Source organism: Meriones unguiculatus, chromosome 2 (genome assembly GCF_030254825.1).
Source record: "Meriones unguiculatus strain TT.TT164.6M chromosome 2, Bangor_MerUng_6.1, whole genome shotgun sequence".
Classification (NCBI taxonomy): Eukaryota; Metazoa; Chordata; class Mammalia; order Rodentia; family Muridae; genus Meriones; species Meriones unguiculatus.
In genome coordinates this window covers 187,038,757-187,058,171 of record NC_083350.1, presented here as the reverse complement: position 1 = coordinate 187,058,171, position 19,415 = coordinate 187,038,757, and the positions used below count along the sequence as shown (strand labels likewise).

At 42.5% G+C, this 19,415-nt stretch overlaps 1 protein-coding gene across 1 annotated transcript in view; it reads right to left on the bottom strand.

Moving 5' to 3' along the window:
- Dchs2 (dachsous cadherin-related 2) overlaps positions 1-19,415 on the bottom strand; it is a 211,934-nt gene that overhangs the window by 9,210 nt on the left and 183,309 nt on the right. Inside the window, exons 15-18 of the mRNA XM_060378495.1 lie at positions 16,802-17,013; positions 14,553-14,698; positions 3,278-3,408; positions 1,245-1,531 (exon numbers count right to left, since the gene is read on the bottom strand). Coding sequence (XP_060234478.1) covers positions 1,245-1,531; positions 3,278-3,408; positions 14,553-14,698; positions 16,802-17,013 — 776 coding nt within the window. The remainder of the gene's footprint in view (positions 1-1,244; positions 1,532-3,277; positions 3,409-14,552; positions 14,699-16,801; positions 17,014-19,415) is intronic.

Genomic DNA, 19,415 nt, shown 5'->3' with positions numbered 1-19,415 from the left:
AAAATGCCCCCCATAGGCTCATAGATAGTGTCTCTGTTGGGAGGTGTAGCCTTGTTGGAGTGGCCCTATTGAAGGTACTGTGTCACTGGGTTGGGGGTTTCAGAAACTCAAGCCTGGCCCAGTGTTCGTCTTTCCTTCTGCTTCCTGCTGATCCAAAAGTGGAACTCAGCCCTGTCTCTCACTGTGTCTGCCTGCATGCCACCATGCTTCCCGTCGTGACAATAACGGACTCAACCTCTGAACTGTAAGCCAGCCCCACTTAAATATTTTCCTTTACAAAGCTTGCTGTGGTCATGGTGCCTCTTTACAGCAATTAAATTCTAAGAAGTGCTGACCTGCTGATACAGAGAGCTGATATAGTGAATATGCTAACAGTCCCTGGATTCAGAAAACTATCTTAATTTCACTTAATTTTGATTTTACTACAAAACATTTTCTTTCTAGATTAGTTCTGAATGACAGAAACTAATGCAGTCACTAATTTTATGTCAAATGCGTTAATTACTTCACTCAAGTGAGGCTTTATGGAGAATTGTTACTCAGGTTGAGTTCTCATGTTTATGATCTTACATTTCCTTCATTTACGAGTGCTGGGATCCATTTCTCAGGCCTCAGGAGAGCACGGTCACCGTCCTGATCCCCAGAAACATATACTCTCCCCCCAAATCTAAAGTCTGCACTTTCTAGATATGCTCTCTGTTTGTGTGAAATGCTCATCGTGTGTTCCAAAAAAGAATCTCACCAAAGCCTCCTCAGATAATACAAACTTAGCTCACCCACAGCCTTGCAAACACTCGGCAAGTTCCTGTCATGAACAATAGGACACCAACTCCACACACACTCAGGAGAAAAATACAAAAGTCTGATGGTCTACACACTCAGTAAAGGGAAATAAATGAGCCACATAACTCCAGGTGACTTCTGGTCTACAGTATGATAGACAATCCTGAAGCATCAACTCAGGATGAAAACTGATAACTTAGACCAGCCTATCAGTGTTGGAAGGCTGACATTACTCACCACTATTACTTATTTATTTCCAGTCTAGAGGTGTTTTGCCTGCCTGTCTGTCTGTCTGAGCCCTGTGTCATAGGATAGCATATCCCCTGGATCTGGAGTTACAGATGGCTGTGAGTTCCCGTGTGGGTCCCCGGAATCAAACCTGTGGAAGAGCAGCCAGGAATCTTAACTTCCGAGCTGCCTCTTGGCCCTACCCTGTACTTTCTAGTTTTTCATCTCTTTACCTGATAGAAATCTTGGGGAAACACTGGTGGATTATCATTGACATCCAGCACATGGATAAGGAGGGAGCCCTCTGTGTGGTGCACTGAATCGGAAACTCGGATGATCAGCTCATATTCAGTAACTTCTTCAAAATCCAGCGTTTGCACCAGAACCACCACTCCAGTGTTCCGGCTGATAGCGAACTTGGCTCCGGAACTGCTTTCTTTGACAAAACTGAAGGTGAAAGCTGGATTCAGATCCGCATCATGAACGGATACCCGAGATACAATTACACCAGGCAAAGAATCTGCAATCATCAGGACCAATGTCAGCTTCCATTAAAATTCATCATCAAAAGACATTTTCTTTCAGTTGTTCAGCCCAAGTATTTTCATTTCAAATCTGAAATGATTTTCTTTTTTTTTTCTGGCATGATTTCTCATATAAAGTTCATTATGATTTAAATCAAAACACAGAAGAATTTATAAGCACAATAAAAGCGAAAATCTACCACAGAGTAGCAATTGAGGAAGTAGGCTCTCCTCCAGCTTCATACTGCAGTTTTCCACCACATGCTTACAACACTACTCCAGGATCATCCTGAGCATGTCCCTGTGGTACAGTGTCTCTATCTGAGCAAAGGCTCACAAGAGTATCCAGCAGCGGAAGGACGCTACAAACAATTACCGTCGAGAACAGGCCAGAACTGAATGAAAATATTTGTGCAGACATAAGTCTTAGTACTCATTTCGTGTTTAGTGTCATAAAATTACTTCTTTGATGGTGACACAGACATTGCTTTTTCCTTTTGTTTCTCAAAATGAAAAATAATCATGGATGTAGGAAAACAAAGTATATATAGTGCTAGCAAGGAAAGCAACCCCTAATATTATTCACCAAAAAATCAAATCAAATCACAGAACGCATGGCATTGTAAGAACACACACACACACCACCGTGTTCTCTACCTAACACACCCGTGAGGGACACTTCATTTGTAGGCATATATCTTGGTGCAGCTGGAAAGTATGCGATATGCCAGTCAGAATGATTCCACACTGTATAAAGGATCTGTAATTTTAGGTCTTCAGGCCTAGGGAAGAATTCTTGGTGAATCCAACCACACCTTAGTCCCATTCAGTGGAGTGGATTTATGTCCTTTGTTCTTGTGATATTCTTACACCAGTCACAAAATGATGTATTTTCACACCAATTTATGTGCTTAGGACCAGTGCACAGCCTAATAAATCAAATGAAAGTGCTGAAAGTGAGAGGTAAATCTGAGATCTACTTTGTCTTAGAGTCATAGAGATTTTATACAGATCTCTATGGCAGGGAATCAGTATAATTTGTTTGGAAAGTTTTCAGAATGTCTCAGGAATGGATTTAGTACTAAAATGGAAAGCAAAGGAGCATAGGTCACCACTGTTTTCAACTTTGTCCATAGGTTGGCTTTATTCGTGCAGCCACTTACCATGGTACAACTTTGGGTTCTCAGACTTTGGAGTCATCGTATAACAATTGACCCAAACAGTCCAGCACTAAACCCATTATGTTTTCAGTCTCTGCCTGTACTGTGGTACCCATGCTGAAGGTTGGGTTATACGAGAAGAAGGCGGTGACTCAGCATGTCATCAAATGAGCTTCACCATCAGTAGTGTCCTGCAAAGTTCAGCGAAGCTTGGGTTGAACAACAGCAGTGCCCAGAAGGGCCAAGTGGCTTGCACAGCCATAGCACGTGCTTCTGCCTGGAGTACTTTCGGTGTTTAAGAAATACCTACAGGTGAACACACTATCAGGAGTGACAGTCAGAGGCATGGGCTGCGGCCTGCAGGCCATCTGACTGCACATCTAAATGCTAGGATTTAAATCCCTTGACATTTGATTTCCCTTAAGACTGTCCACTACTTATTCAATAAAATAAAGACAAACTTATCTGGTTTGTGTGGCTGTTGAGAACTAATGCCTAATAAAACACCTGGCTGTAAAAAAAAAAAAAAAAAAGACAAACGTGTACGTTAATCAAAAGTTGATTTCAAATTGCCACACTTACCTTCCGGAATTTCTACTGCTTCGGAGGGGAGGAAGACTGGGGCATTATCATTTATATCTATCACCTGTATCTTGACCACAGTTGTGCTGGAACGCCTGGGCACCCCGCTGTCTGTTGCTTGCACAATCAAGCTGTTTTGGAAAAGAATCAAGGATGTTATGAGCCATCTAGGATTTATTTTCTTAAAGCATAAATCTAAAACTCTAGTATAATTTTTATGTGAATTCACTGGCTCTTATTTCTTCTAGATGTATCATCCACAATTTATTTTACAAGGATGGTAGCTTGAAATGTACGTATTTTTGACAAGTTTCAAGAACAAACTCCAGGAAGCTGCCAGGGGTCGTGATGCATTAAATGTAAGAGTAAATTTCTTGGGGACAGACTTTAAAATTCTATTCAGGATAACCTAAACAATGCATGCGCCAACACTTGTGTCCACCCCAAAGAGTGGTGATGGCTAGTACTCCCATCTAGTTGTACCATCAGAAGACGCGGTCAAAATGATGGCTGTATACTGATAGTTTTCAGAGCCAAACATCAAACCAATCAATACTGTAGACTTTGGAGAGTTTGCTGCCATAGGGAAGGAGCAACTGGGTTGTGAAAGGCTTCCACTCTTCAGAGGAGAAAGGGTGAGTTCTGAAGGAATTTACACAATGCGATTTACTCTCCCCAAGGCAGAGCTACCACCCACCTCCTCCTTTCTCTCACCACTTTTCTAGCATCATCTAATTGCAAGCCTTGTCAGTGTCTCCTGGATTAGTGTTTTAGTGTTTTACCTATTTTGTCCCTATCTTGAGAGCCTTCGGTGGAGTGATCAAACACCTTGTTTGATTCTAGGACCTAAAGGTATGATAGAACAGGGAAGTTCAATGTTTTCACAGCCAACCAAGTGTAGACCAATTGAGAGTTCAAATTTTTAGTACCAAATACAGAAATGCCTGGAATTTCCTACACTAAACTACATGAAAGTACATGCCCAGGCTAGCCAGTCTTTGCGCCCATTTTCCCAGCAAGGCTGTTTAAGTGTTGTATACTTAGCACTTGAGAAATGGCGCAGTGGTTAAGAATGGGTACATCTGGAAGAAGATCCAGTTTCAGTTCAGCAGCCACATGTAGCTCACAACTGCCTCTGCTGTCATGTGGCCTCTGCCTTCTGCCTGACCCACATGCACAGGTAAAATAAATCAGTGGTTTGAGAACCTGAATCCCTACTTAAACCTACAGGCAAGCATCTGGCCCCCTAAGTGCTGACCCCTGCCTGAGGGGCCTGCCCTTGCGTGCTGGTGCCTTCTCCAAGCTCATATCTCCAGTGAGACTTCCCTGATTCTCATGTGATCTGAAAGCCCTTCCTGACCGTAGCACACTGTACAATTTCCTGCCACAGTAGTTATCTTCTTGATGGCGCTTCTGTCTGCCTCTTCCATGTGTTCCTGTTGGAGGCTGGTTTCATGCTATGCATTCTGATGCTAATTATTGGCCTCCAAAATCTGGTTGCTGTCCAAATGAGCAGGCACTGATGTACCACAAAATGATGTTTGTAACCTTGCCTAAAAACTTACTCCTGTTTGACCAATAAAAAGCCGACACACTGGGCAGGGCAAATGAGGTAGGTGTGGCTAAGGTTTGAGGGCTTTAGGGACAGGAGAGGGTCCCAGGAAAAAAAAGGAGAGACAGAAAGAGAAGAAGGAAGAAGGAAGCCACGCTGGGTTGGTTATCATAAAAAGGAGCACATGGCTGGCATGGATGGAGGAATTGGCCCAGATGAAGAATATAAGCAAGTATTTGGGGACTGTGGATGGGAGGTCGCCCAGGTAGGAATGGTTAAACTGGTTGGTATGGGATACCGTCTGGATGATATGAGATAATGTAGGTGGAATTATCTGCCCAGCCCAAGGTGAAATAAGGCAAATCTAAAATCTAACAAGTGTCTATGTCCTTTATTGATTATAACAGTGGGTTAGATAATACCACCATAATTATAGTTTATTAATAAACATTAGCAGCCGTACCATTAAATTAAGAGCAACAGTTCCTTTAGCGTAGGTGGATGCCTCGCTCTATAATTTTCTTTAATGACTGTTGAGTGAGGATTTTTCCATGGCTAGAGGTTTAGTAAGTGGTAGAGCTAGAATCCAATCTTAGAGCTTGCTCAACTCAAAATCTGTGCTCCTCCTAATGGGCCCCTCTGTCATCATGCTTCCTGTACTGCACATCCAGAGTGTCTAATCATAGCTGCTTTTAATTTTTCTCTAAGTGTTCTCTAAGGGGAGAAGCAGGTACATTGTAAAGTGGACTGTCAATTAGAATAACAACTTTATTTCAGAGGGTATTCATATACGCCACTTACAGAAACAACCTTTTAAGAAACCGGATCTTGAGAGCAGGCACAATTCCTCTTGCATAGCTAGTGTCTTTTCTTTTTCCAGTCTTAAATTTTAAAGTGATGTAAAAATAAGTCTCATCTATTTCCTATTTGAATTCCACTAAGAGCAAACCGCCACTCTTTACTGTCTACACGCTACACCTTTTATACTTATGGGGTTGGGACAGCAGCAGAACCCCCACTTGGACTTCATAGGAATAATTCCAGGTGGGAATTTGATTTGTGATCCTGGCCATCAGCCAAGTATATATGGGAATATTTTTGTGAGTGTAATCAGCTCACAATATTTTCCTCCCATTGCAGCTAGCTTAAGGGCTCTTACAGGACCAAGGCTGACAAACATGGCATTGACAGATTCTGTCCTTCACCTTTCCTTCTCCTCCCTGCAAAACCATTAGATTACGTTCCTAGAGCTAGCACCAAGTTCTATTCCCTTATTTAGCCATCTCCTCCTTCTGAGGCTGACTACCAAGGTCTAGCTTTTAAAGTACTAAAATCCAAGTAGATGGCTGGAAATAATCAAACTCAGGGCTGAAACCAATACATTAGAAACAAAGAGAACAATTCAAAGAATCAACAAAACCAAGAGCTGGTTCTTTGAGAAAATCAACAAGATAGACAAACTCTTAGCCAAACTAACTAAAAGGTAGAGGGCCACTGTCCAATTCAACAAAATCAGAAATGAAAAGGGGGACATAACAACAGACACTGAAAAAAAAGTCCAAGGAATCATTAGGTCCTACTTCAAAAGCCTATATCCAACATTTTAAAAATGTAATGAAATGGGCAATTTTCTTGATAAATTCCATTTACCAAAACTGAATCAAGATCGGGTAAATAAATTAAATAGTTCTATATCCCCTAAGGAAATAGAAGCTGTCATCAAAAGTCTCCCATCCAAAAAGAGCCCAGGGCCAGATGATTTCGGCACAGAATTCTACCAGACCTTCAAAGAAGAGCTAACACAAATACTCTTCAAACTATTCCACAAAATAGAAACAGAAGGAACATTACCAATCTCATTCTATGAGGCCACAGTCACGTTGATACCTAAACCACACAAAGACCCTACAATGAAAGAGAACTTCAGACCAATCTTGCTTATGAACATTGATGCAAGAATACTCAATAAAATACTCGCAAACCAAATCCAAGAACATATTAAAGATATCATCTACCATGACCAAGTAGGCTTTATCCCTGGCATACAGGGGTGGTTCAACATACAAAAATCCACGAATGTAATCTACCATGTAAACAGCTGAAAGAAAAGACCACATGATAATCTCCTTGGATGGCAAAAAAGCATTTGACAAAATTCAACACCCATTCATGTTTAAAGTTTTGGAGAGATCAGGGATACAAGGCACATAACTAAACATAGTAAAAGCCATATACAGTAAGCCTATAGCCAACATGAAACTAAATGGAGAGAAACTGAAGTCAATCCCACTGAAATCAGGAACAAGACAAGGCTGTTCACCCTCTCTTTATCTCTTCAACATAGTTCTTAAAGTCCTAGCTAGAGCAATAAGACAACTAAAGGAGATCAAGGGAATACAATTTGGGAAGGAAGAAGTCAAAGTATCGCTATTTGCAGATGATGTGATAGTATACATGAGTGACACACACACAAAAATCCTACCAGTGAACTCTTTCAGCTTATAAACACCTTCAGCAAAGTAGCTGGATACAAAATTAACTAAAAAAAAAATAAGTAGCCCTCCTATATTCAAAAGACAAATGTGCTGAGAAAGAAATTAGGGAAAGGACACCCTTCACAATAGCCACTAATAACATAAAGTACCTTGGTGTAACTCTAACCAAGCAAGTGAAAGAACTATATGAAAAAAGCTTCAAGTCTCTGAAGAAATAAATTGAAGATATCAGAAGATGTAGAGCTATCCCATGCTCATGGATTGATAGGATTAACATAGTGAAAATGGCCATCTTACCAAAAGCAAGCTACAGATTCAGTGCAATTCTCATCAAAATTCCCAGCACAATTCTTTACAGACCTTGAAAGAACAATTCTCAACTTCATATGGGAAAACAAAAAAAAATCCAGAATTGCTATAACAATCCTGCACAATAAAAGATCTTCTGGAGTTACCTCCATCCCTGATCTCAAGCTGTAATATAGGACAACAGTAATAAAAGCGGCATGGCACTGGCATAGAAACATAATGGTGGATCAATGGAATTAAATCAAAGACCCAGAAATAAAACCCACACACCCAGGAAAACTTAATTTTTGACAAAAAAAAAAGCCAAAATCATACAATGTAAAAAGACAGCATTTTCAACAAATGGTGCTGGTCTAACTGGATGTATACATGTAGAGAAATGCAAACAGACCCATATTTATCACCCTGCACAAAGTTAAAGTCCACATGGATCAAAGACCTCAACATAAAAACAGACACACTAAATCTGTTAGAAGAAAAAGTGGAGAAGAGCCTTGACCTCACTGGCACAGGAGATAACTTCCTGAACAGAACAGCTACAGCACAGGCTCTAAGAGCAGCAATCAATAAATGGGACCTCATGAAACTGAAAAGCTTCTGTATAGCAAAGGCCATCAAAACAAAATGACTGCCTACAGTCTGGGAAAGGATCTTCAACAATCCTATATCTGACAGAGGGCTAATATCCAGAATATATAAAGAACTCAAGAAGTTAAACACCAACAAATCAAGTATTCCCATTAAAAAAAAAAAATGGAGCACTGAGCTAAACAGAATTCTCAACAGAGGAATATTGATGGCAGAGAAACACTTAAAGAAATGCTCAACATCCTTAGTCATCAGGCAACTGCAAATCAAAATGACCCTGAGATTTCATCTTACACCCATCAGAATGGCTAAGATCAAAAACTCAAGGGATTATGCATGCTGGAGAGGATGTTTATGCTTTATTTGTAATAACCAGAACCTGGAAACAACCCAGATGTCCCTCAATGGAAGAATAGATTCAGAAAGTGTGGTACATTTACACAATGGGATAGTACTAAGCAATTAAAAACAAGGAAATCATGAAATTTGCAGGCAAATGGTGGGAACTAGAAAAGTTCATCCTGAGTGAGGTAATCCAGAAGTACAAAGACACTCACTTATAAGTGGATATTAGACATATACTATAGGATAAACATACTAAAATCTTTAGTCCTAAAGAAGCTAAACAACAAGGGTGCCCCTAGGGAAGATGCTTATTCCTCAATCACAAAGGCAAACAGGATAGACATCAGAAGCAAGAAAAGTCAGGGAACAGAGCAGGAGCCTTCCACAGAGGACCTCTGAAAGACTCTACCCACCAGGGCATTGAAAGAGATACTGAGACTCATAGCCAAACTCTGTGCAGAGTGCCAGAATCCTTATGCAAGAAAAAGGAGATGGAAAGACCTGGAGGGGACAGGAATTCCACAAGGAGAACAACAGAGCCAAAATAACTGGGTCCAGGGGCCCTGCAGAGACTGATACTCTAACCAAGGACCATGCATGGAGAGGACCTAAACCCTCTGTTCAAAGGAAGCCCATTGGTTGCTCAGTCTCCAAGTGGGGTCCCTAGCAAGGGGTACTGGAATTGTCTCTGACATGAACTCAGTGGCTGACTCTTTGATCACCTCCCCCCAGAGGGTGCAACCTAACCAGGCCACAGAGGAAGATGATGCAGCCAGGCTTGATGAGACCTGATAAGCTAGGGCCAGATAGAAGGGAAGATAGGGTCAGATAGAAGGGTCCTCCCCTATCAGGGAACGAGGGAAAGGGCAGAGGGGGAGAAGAGGGAGTGTGGGTGGGACTGGGAGGAGACAAGGGAAGGGGCTGCAGTGGGGGTACAAAGTGAATACATTGTAATAAATATATTAATTTAATTTAATTTAAAAAATAAAGTACTGAAATCCAACAATCAAAAGCTCCCTTCAGGTCACCTAATTAACAGGCCCAATCAAAACAAAGCAACTCATCCTCGCACCAGGTTCCCCCTTTCCCTTCATAAACTGCCATTTGTCTGTGGGGCTTGTCTGTCTCCTCCCTATCCAGAAGCAGTCCTTTGTCTCTCAGGGACAAGTATTCCTTCCCCTTCTCCCTTGTTCCTTTTCTCTCCTCCCTAGTCCTCTGTCTCCTGTCTGTGTCTCTTATTCAATGCCCTTTGTTCCTCTGGCAAATAAATCTTCTTTGTGCTGAGCACTTGGTCTTGGTGTGTCCTGTGCCAACGCCAGTCCTTTCACATGAGCCTCCCCACATGACCTAAAGGGTCAGCCGAGACAGTAATGTTAGGCTTCCATCAGCTCTGCCATTAACTGTCACAAACACCTGTATTCTCCAAATGCTACAGCCTCAGGGTTCTGTGCAATGCCTAAGTCAGGCAAAAAAAAAAAAAAAAAAGTGTGCTTTGTCTGACATGGAGAAAATCTCTGGTTCTGTTTCAAAATAAAAGGGTGAGGAAAAGGCAGCCTGTTGCTGGTTGGAAGAACAAATGACAGACTGGGAGAGTTACGGAGACTACAGAGGCTACAGAGACTCGAGGGAGCCCGCGAGATCTCAAGCTGCCTGAAGGTGCCTTGGCAGTCTTTGTGAGGGTTGAAGCCTGTTCATCTGGCTCCCACAGCAGAGAGCTTGTGCTGAGCAGTGTCAGCAGAGGCCACGACGACACTGGCCAGACTCAGAACAGGCCTACCTAAACCAGAACATCTTTTCCTCTTCTCCCAAGTGTGGAAGGCCGCTCTCACCACAGCGCACTTCAGTGAGGCCTTCAACCAGATAAGATCTCACTTAATTTCCTTAAAAAGCTGAAGTCGTTGGCAGAAGAAAATTTTAAAAATTCTCTCTCCATTATATTCCAAGTATCTACCAAGAATTTTCTGTTCCTTCTGAAATCTTAAGAAAAATAAAAATATCAGCTAACACCAGAAACAGCTCTGAAAAGAGTTAGGATTTCTGGTGAAGGATGGTAAGGTGACTTCTCACCATCTCTGTTTCTTCTTCCCTCAATTCCACTGAGAGGATAGAGAGGAAATTTTTTAAAATATGCAAATCCCTAAGGCTGAAGAGGAAAATGGGCGTGCAAGGTGGAAGCAGAGGGCATGTGAAGACACAAATTGTCAAGGGGTGGGTGTAGATCAGAGTGTGGAAGGAAGCCAGAGATTAGAACGTATTCAAGATGCAGCACTCCAATACACCTCAAGATCCATTTATGAAATATGTTTGGTGTATTACTTGTTAAATATACATGTAATATGTCTTATAAACAGATGTACATATGTGTGTTTGTGCATGCATACCTATGCATATATCTTATACAAGGTTTTTCTTCCATGATCTTCACTCCTTTTCAGCCTCCTGTTTTATATATATGAAACATCCCAAAGAATTTAGCCAAAAAGCAAAGCCAGCTGTCTAAAACCTGAAAAGGGTCAGTGTCTTCTGAACACTTACAGAAGAGAATCCACAGCAACAGCCAAAAGTGGCAAACACCAAAACAAAAACAGCAATAAAAAAAACAAAACAAAACAAATGGGCAGGGGGAAGAAACACTGAAATCACATATGAAGATAGAAAGGAAGCATTCCCTGTTCAAAAAGAACTTACTCAGCTCAAGAAGAGTCCATGTTAAAGACTGTTGTGAGGGCCGGAGACAAGGCTCAGATGCTGAACGCCCCTGTCCAACAGCCCTGGCAACCTGAGCTGACCCCCTGGGACCCACACAGTGGGATATTGAACCAGCTCACACGTGCAGTCCTCTCACTTCCGTTCTCACACTATGGCATGCACACACGCGCACACACATGTACACACACATGCTTATATAGTGCTGGTACAGATGAAGGCATTTGCAGATATACAAAGGCCCACATAATTTTCTTTTATGGCAAACGAGGGGCAGTCAACTTCTTGGCTTTTGCTTCTGACACTTTGGAGTTAATTTATTCATGTGGAGTTGGAGAAAGGCCTTTTTAAATATTAGGACTAATTTAAATGTTGGGAACATGACGCAAATAGGAAAAAGTTGAAAGCTATTTGATTTAATTGCTAACTAAGCTCCATTGAGTAAGAAGTCTGTAACAGCCAGCCATCACAATTGGAAAGTGCTTAGCTCCCGGGACTTGACAGGCTGTCACTAACCCCTGAGATTGGAATCACTGAAAGAACATGAGCTGAGATTTACCTACAGTCATCTGTGGGGGGGGGGAAAGTGCTTCATGCTTAAAATTGCCATGGTAGCAATGAGGCAAAATGTTGAGTTTTAACAAATTTATGCATTAAGCACAATAGTTTTAGTAATTATATTAAAATATTACAAAACAATTTCCAACTGCTAACTTAGGGTAAGGTTTTAAACTTTAAAAAATACCTTTGAAGTAATATTTTGAAATATATTAAATAAAAAAAACAAAAAAATGCTTAATCAACCTTTCAGAATTAGAAGGGCCTGGGATGGGTAACTGCTTCAGTCCACTCAGTAACATGCTCCCTTCAAAACAGCTTTCAGTGCTCAACCACACAAATAGATGGTATTTTTCTCATGAAACATGAAAGTAGCCTCAAATACCGCCCCCCCCATCAGAAGGTCTGTTCTTCATCTTGTGTGATAGAAACAGTGTGACTGAGGGTCAGAGTCACTGAGTATAAGTCTGAATTCAAATTTCCAGTCATACTACAACACAAAATATGCCACCTATGTAATTTTCATTGTTAAATAAAATTCTCACCTTAACTTCTTTATGAAATGGCTATAAGAATTAAATGAAACACAGTAGCTAAACCCTGTAGCCAGTGGTTTGGTTGTTTGCTTCAAAGTTTTAATTACTCAAAGCCAACCACTATCCAGAAGTCTTAATGGAAATTTCTAGAAATAAACAATTCATAAGCTTTAAATAGCTACAGTTTTGAGTATCTTGGTGAAACTTCACGTTCTTCTCCTCTCTCCAGAGTGTGAATTATTCTTCTGTCCAGTGGGTCCACACTGTATATGTCGCCTGCCACTGAGTTACTTAGTACCCACTTCAGTCAGCTGTGCAGCTGTGCAGCTGTGCCTCTGTTCATGTCATTCCTGAGTCGCTTACGATGCCACAGGGCAGAAAAATGAAAGAAGTAACTGACTCTGCTACTATATGGCCATCCTGCCTGGCACTGAGAAACAGAATGAAGCAGTATATATGGGCTTTACTGTAAGTCTCAGGTCTTTAGTGAGAACTCTCAGAACACATCCATCACAGATAAGTGGCAACTATGGGACACATGTGCAAAGCTTTTTGGAATAAAAGCACAAAATATTATTACAATGTAAATGAGAAGGAATATAAGCAAGAAAAGCCAACTTTGCTTACCACAGGCAGGCCTACTGTTTCTCCAAAGACAAGCGGTACTGACAGCTTCTCTGAGGAGTGTTTTAAACAAAAGAATGTTCCTTTTCTCAGATGATCATGCCGTATAGACACCAGGGTGTTTCTTGTCATTTCCTATGTAGTTGAGGCAGGAGGCTTCGGGAATGCTTCAGTAATGCTTCAGTAATCTGAATTGTACTTGCTTTGCGGTCTAAATATCTGCCTGTTTCAATTATGCCCTTGGCAGCTAGTTCCTTCACCATGAACACACACCCTTCTCCGGAAAACATGCCCAGCAACCTTGGATCCACCTGCAGTAGTTACACATATACCCACCTCTAGACTATGTTTGTCTTCCCTCTGCAACAATCAAGCTTACCTCGAATCTACACAAATATTTTACCAATGTATGAATTGAAGGGCTGATCTAGCCTGAACTGGTTTTGGGTGTGTGCATAGTAAGGCACTACTGTGTTTTCAATAAACTTTAAGGGAGGACCCCTGTTGAGAGCCTTATGCTTGTGCATGGTTGGGTGTGCATATGAATAAAATCAGATGGTAAAAGAATGGGCATGCGCGGTAGCAAAGTGTTATGGTATCTAATGTATCAGTCAGAGCCGAGAGCCACCTTCACTGTGGCCCTTTCATAAGCAAACTCCTCTTTTTCTTAACTCCACAGAGGAAGCTCTAAACAGTCATCAGAGCCCGGGAGGGTCTGCTTCACCCATGAAGCCACTCATCCCCTGCAATGCATTCTCACTTTTTCTCCTGCTTTGCTTAAAGATGCCTGTCTTGGTATTTTTACAGTTCTGTGTCTGTTTTTATTTCAGTTCATTGAATAAGAGGCTCTGGATCTCTGTCCTACATGGACCTGTTTTTAGAAATCAGTTTCAGAGTGTTCTATGCAATGGCTGCACCACCATTCTTTGAGGAATATCCATTTGTGGGCCATTCTAGGTTTCTTGGAGTCCTTGTTTAGTAAGATGCTGTAAGTGTGTGTGTGTGTGTGTGTGTGTGTGTGTGTGTCTGTGTGTGTGTGTGTGTGTGTGTTCTTGATGAACACAGACTCCTGATAACATGCAGTAGGCTTGCAGTACAGATGCTCTTTCTGGAGGCTGGCACTGCTCAGACTCTTGGCCACAATCTTTAATGTTGAACATCAGCTTTTAATAAGATCATTCTGCTAGACTAACATCCCACAACAAGGACCCTGATGACAAGGCTGTGCATTCAAACACAAAAAACAAAGAAACCCACAAAGCAATGCCATTCAGTCCTACTCTTTGTGTGAACAGTAACAAGAGACTTTTGCAAAGGGCTTTTCCACTCACTGGACACTTCTCTGTCTTTTGACTGTTTCCCTGTTGCTTCTTAAGAGGATGTGTGGAACTGCAGATCTAATCCAGTTGCTTTTTCAAAACAGGCAATAATTCCTAAGAGTGTTTTGACATGACTGAAGGGCAACTGGAGGCTGGGAGAAAGGCAAAAGGAGAGTACTACAAATGATCGGTCAGGCAGATGCTGGGCAAGACCTCTCGACTGAGTGTGAAGCCAGAACACACCTGTAGGCATTGGCGGACTCGTAGTCCAACGCGGAACTTGTGGTTATGACCCCGCTCAGTGCATCAATCTGGAAGGCTTGGTCGCCCGACACAATGGAATACTCCACCAGGCTGTTCAGGCCTTCATCCAAGTCAGCAGCAAAGACCTGTGTGAAACCAAGCTTTCTGTTGGAAAAGATTCACCTGGTAATGTGATCCAGGCTGGCTTCTCGGAGAAATGAATTGGCAAGGAATACAGATTATCCAATGCATTCCAGGAACAATGCTTGGAGCAGCGCTTCTCAGCCTTCCTGATGCTGCTTGATATGGTTCCTCCTATTGTGGTGACCCCAACCATAAAACTATTTCCATTGCTTTATCATAACTGTAATTTTTCTGCGGTAGTGAATGATAATGTAAACATCTGTGTATTCCGTTGGTCTTAAGTGACCCCTGTGAGGGGGTCATTTGGTCCCCAAAGGGGTCATGACCACAGGCTGAGAGCCGCTGGCTTAGTCATACCAATGTTCAGCTGGCTCTTTCACTGGCCTTAGATGGACTGGGAGGAAATGGGAGAGAAAAATGTCTACATATTCATTTAAACAATTGCCAAATGGCACTCACATGTTTCAAGCTATAACTGTGCACCTAGCAAAGTTACTGTAAACTTATAATATGCTTGTAGAGAAGTTTTCTAGTTCTGCCATGGACTCATGCTGCCTCCAGAAAAAAAAAAAAAAAAGGAAATGAATGTTTTAGGAAACTCCACACACTAGATGGCAAATCTTCACTTGAACTTTCTTTCTCACTTTATTTTTGCATGTACATGTGTGTGCACACACATGTGTGCTTATATGTGTGTGGAAGAAGGCTAGAAGGTGACATTAGGTGACTTTGTTTCTATACTCAAGCAGACCCTCTCCTTAACCTGGAGCTCACCAATTGAAGCTGGTCTAGCCAGGCAGCTAGCCCAGTTGCCCCGTGAGTGCCTGCCTCCCCCTCTAAGGATGGAGCAGGCTGACACATACGCGTTTACAGGTGTTCTGGGAATCTGAGCTCTGATTCTCACGCTTGTGTGGCAAGTGCTTTATCTAACAAGCTGCCCACCACCCCCTCAGCCCTCGGTTGGGTTGCCTTTCTTATCTGATTGAAGCATGGCCTATAAAATAGGCCAATATGAGACTTTTCTATTTCATGGTGAAGTTTTAACTCAAGGGGACCGTTGCATGAATCAAGTCCTAGATTTAGTGCTATAAATTATCACCCTAATGGCTTATTTGGTGAGTTTTCAAAGTAGTGTTAAGGCTAGAACAAAGGGTCTGTAACATTTCCCGTGGAGATATATTGCAGGGTTTTCTGTGCTGGATTCCAATTACTACACCAGTTGTATCATTGGAGTCAAGATTTTATTTTAAGCTGTTGGGTTATTAAACTGTTTTAATTCATGCTCTCTATATCTGTTGTGACTCTTTCTCAGCCCACATCCCTTGTCATCTCTTGGGCTCCTATATTGATTCCCTGGTTTTGTTTTTATTTACTCCTCAGTTCATTCTTTAAACTTCTGCCCAAGGTCTCAGAGGATGATGAGGACCACATGGAATACATTGCGTCTCATCAGGACGGCATGCTAGTTATCTCTGTGGTCTAGAAAGGCCACAGCAGCCTTTAAGATCACCAGGAAGAGAAACTAGTTTCCAAATAGGGACAAAATCCATTGTGTCCCCTGGGGTCGTCTATTTAAGCATGATGCAGATAGCACACTGCCCAAGGTGGGTGTTAACATTCTAGTACTCTGGAAACACATCTCCATCATAGTTAACTTCGCCAAGATGTGTGTCAGGCCAATAAAGCTGGTAAACACGGGAAGATAGAAGTGGCCCTGGGAGCTGCAGCCAGAGCTGCCATCAAGAGGAATGAGCTCCGCTTCACCCTCTCTTCAGCTGGGATTCAGTACTGTTTTTGTGACCTACATAGTCTTTGTTAGTACTTAGAGAAAGCAGGTGGCCGGCAACTGTGCACAGGATCAATGAAGAAGAATGAACGTTGGAATTTCAGATTTTCTGCCGTCTAAAGTTCATCCAACCCACTAAGCAGTGAACGTGTCCTGGAAATTGTTAGAATTTAGTTACATGTTGGTCACGGGTCATGGGTACTTTGAAATGCAATGATTGATTGGTAACACACACGCATGCGCACACACACACACAGACACACACACGCACGCACGCACACACACACATACACACACACACACACACGTTTTCTGTTACCTGTATGACATGAGTATTGTAGAACTGTCCTTCAGACACTGATGCTTGGTACACACTTTGTGTAAAGCGTGGAGAATTATCATTCAGATCCTGGATGGAAACTGCTACTTTGGTGAAGGCTCTATGCCTGTTGCTCTCAGCAAGAATGGTGAGTTGTACTTCATTCCTGACTTCAAAATCAAGGAGTTCAGGCTCTTCTACGATGAGTTCTCCTAGTTTATTCCCAAGGTGAAAATTTTAGAAAGAAATGGTGATGTTATTTTAAAATTTCTGAGAACACTGTTGGCTCATGTGCTCTGACTGGAGCATGTATGGAAAAAGTGGGGAACTTACATACATTTGTGGATTTATGACATTTATAGGCAAATGTCTGTAATCTGGTAGCTTTCTATTACATCATCCTTCATATAAAAAAAATAAAACTTTGGGGCTCGCGAAATGGCTCAGTGGTTAAGAGCACTGTCTGCTCTTCCAGAGGAAGAGTTCAATTTCCAGCAACCACATGGTGGCTCACAACCATCTATAACAAGATCTGGTGCCCTCTTATAGCGTGCAGGTGTACATGCAGATAGGGTAATCACATATATAAAATAAATAAATAAATCTTTTTAAAAAATAAATTTTCACATTTATCCTATGCCAATGTCTGCAAAATCTAGTTTTTAAACATTTTTTAAATAATCAATCTGTTCATTCATCCATCCATTGCAGGGAGGCCTGCCGCAGTGTGCCTGTGACGCTAAGAGGAGAGCTTTTGGAAATTGGTTCTTGTCTTCAGCCTTGCTGCGACATGCATGGCCTCTCCTTTTCCTGCTGTTATCTGTTGTACTCCAGGCTAGCTGGCCCACAGACCTCCAGCAACTTGTCTGCCTCTGCCTTCTCGAAGGAGGAATGTTAGGATTGCAGACGTGTGATTACACAGCATCTGGCTTTTTATGACGGTTCCGTGAGTGGAACTTGGGGTCGTGTGAAGGCCGCTCATTCTTTAACCGACTGGGACATCTCCAACATTTCTCACATCTCCTTCCGTCTCCTTAAACCACCAGCATTCTCCTCCTCGGTCCCTGCATTAGTTGAGCATTAGCTGTTGAGCTGATCTCCCCAAGATCCAGGCTCCATTCTGAACTGACAAGGAAGCTGCTGTTCTCCTGCAGAGAGGGTTTCCACGCTGTGACAGAGGTGGGAAGCTTTAACTTGCAGGGACGTGCTGGCTTAGGCCTGCTCTACCTCGGTCTTGCCTGTTGTCTTGTTTGACTCCCCTTCCTCTAATGAATACCCATCCATCCTATGCCTTCTGCTTTTGGACAGCTGCATCATCTCTGTAGAGCTGTTTCAGTCTGGTTACCTTGTTGTTGTTGTTGTTGTAGACTCCACATTGAGCACACTCCCTGTCTCTTGAACTTCATCATATCCCCAGTACCTCGCTCACGGGCCAGCATTCAATATTCTCACACCCCATAGAAAACACAGAATGGGGTTACAGAAGTGGACCTTGGGGGATGATGCCACAGCTCAACTTTCCTGCCCTAGCTAAGACATTCTTCAGGTGATTTCCACTACGTTTGTCTATTGTGGGACGACATCTGATGCTATAAAGCAAACAAACAAACAGTCTTGAAGAAGGTTTGGAAATGGGAATTTCCGGGCATGTGAAGGCACATGCATTGCAATTTTGAGGGAACCTATATTCTAGATTAAGGATTTTACTACCAAATTTAAGAACTTAATATTTTGCTATGCATATGTATGTGTATGTGTGTAAATTTGTGCACATAAGTGAAATGCTCATAGAGGACGGAGAGAGGTCTTTGGATGTCCTAGAGCTGCAGGTACAGGCAGCTGTGAGATGCCTAAAATGGCTGCTGGGACTCTAACGTCAGGCCACTGAAAGAGAGACATCCCTCAGCCTCTGTGCCACCTCTCCATTCCCTCCACTGCCTAAATGAAAACATCAGCAATTCGCTGTCATTTTTGACACTTCCACAAACCACTTGTGGAAACCACTTGATTCTGCTTGTGACCAGAATCCCTTGACAGTATTTAGGGTGACCCTGCAGAGTCACTGTGATGCACCTTGTGACTGGCAGTGAAAAGGGCAAATCAGAAAGCTCTGCATTGTGGGGATGGAAGCCCGAGAGGGAGATGAGGTGTTCCCCAGAACACACCATAATGTACTGTTTGTCCAGGAAGGAGAAATAAGGAGCACGGCACCACGTGCAGGCACCGTCTGGGAGAACGTGTGCCGGCTGGCGGGAGGCAAAATGGAATTCAGTCAAGATCTCCTGGGCCTTTGTTAACTACATTTGGAATGGACCTGCAGCTCTGATGCTTTCTGCTTGGTTTTCGTTTTGGTCGTGATGAATGACACACAGTTGTGAAGCTCGTGAGGGGGCTCCAGGCTGGCACAAACACGAAGCCCACGTTTTGCCTTGCATCACACGTGTGCATTTCTCTCAGAAACATCGCAGATGTGGCCATGAGGGAAGTGCCCAACACCTGGGCAGAAAGCTGCCTGCTTTGCTCTGCCAAGAAGCCTCACCAATGTCCCCCTGAAAGGTCTGTGCGTGTGTGTGTTACGCTGCCAGTGGTGTAACAGCAGGAGAACAAAGCCACA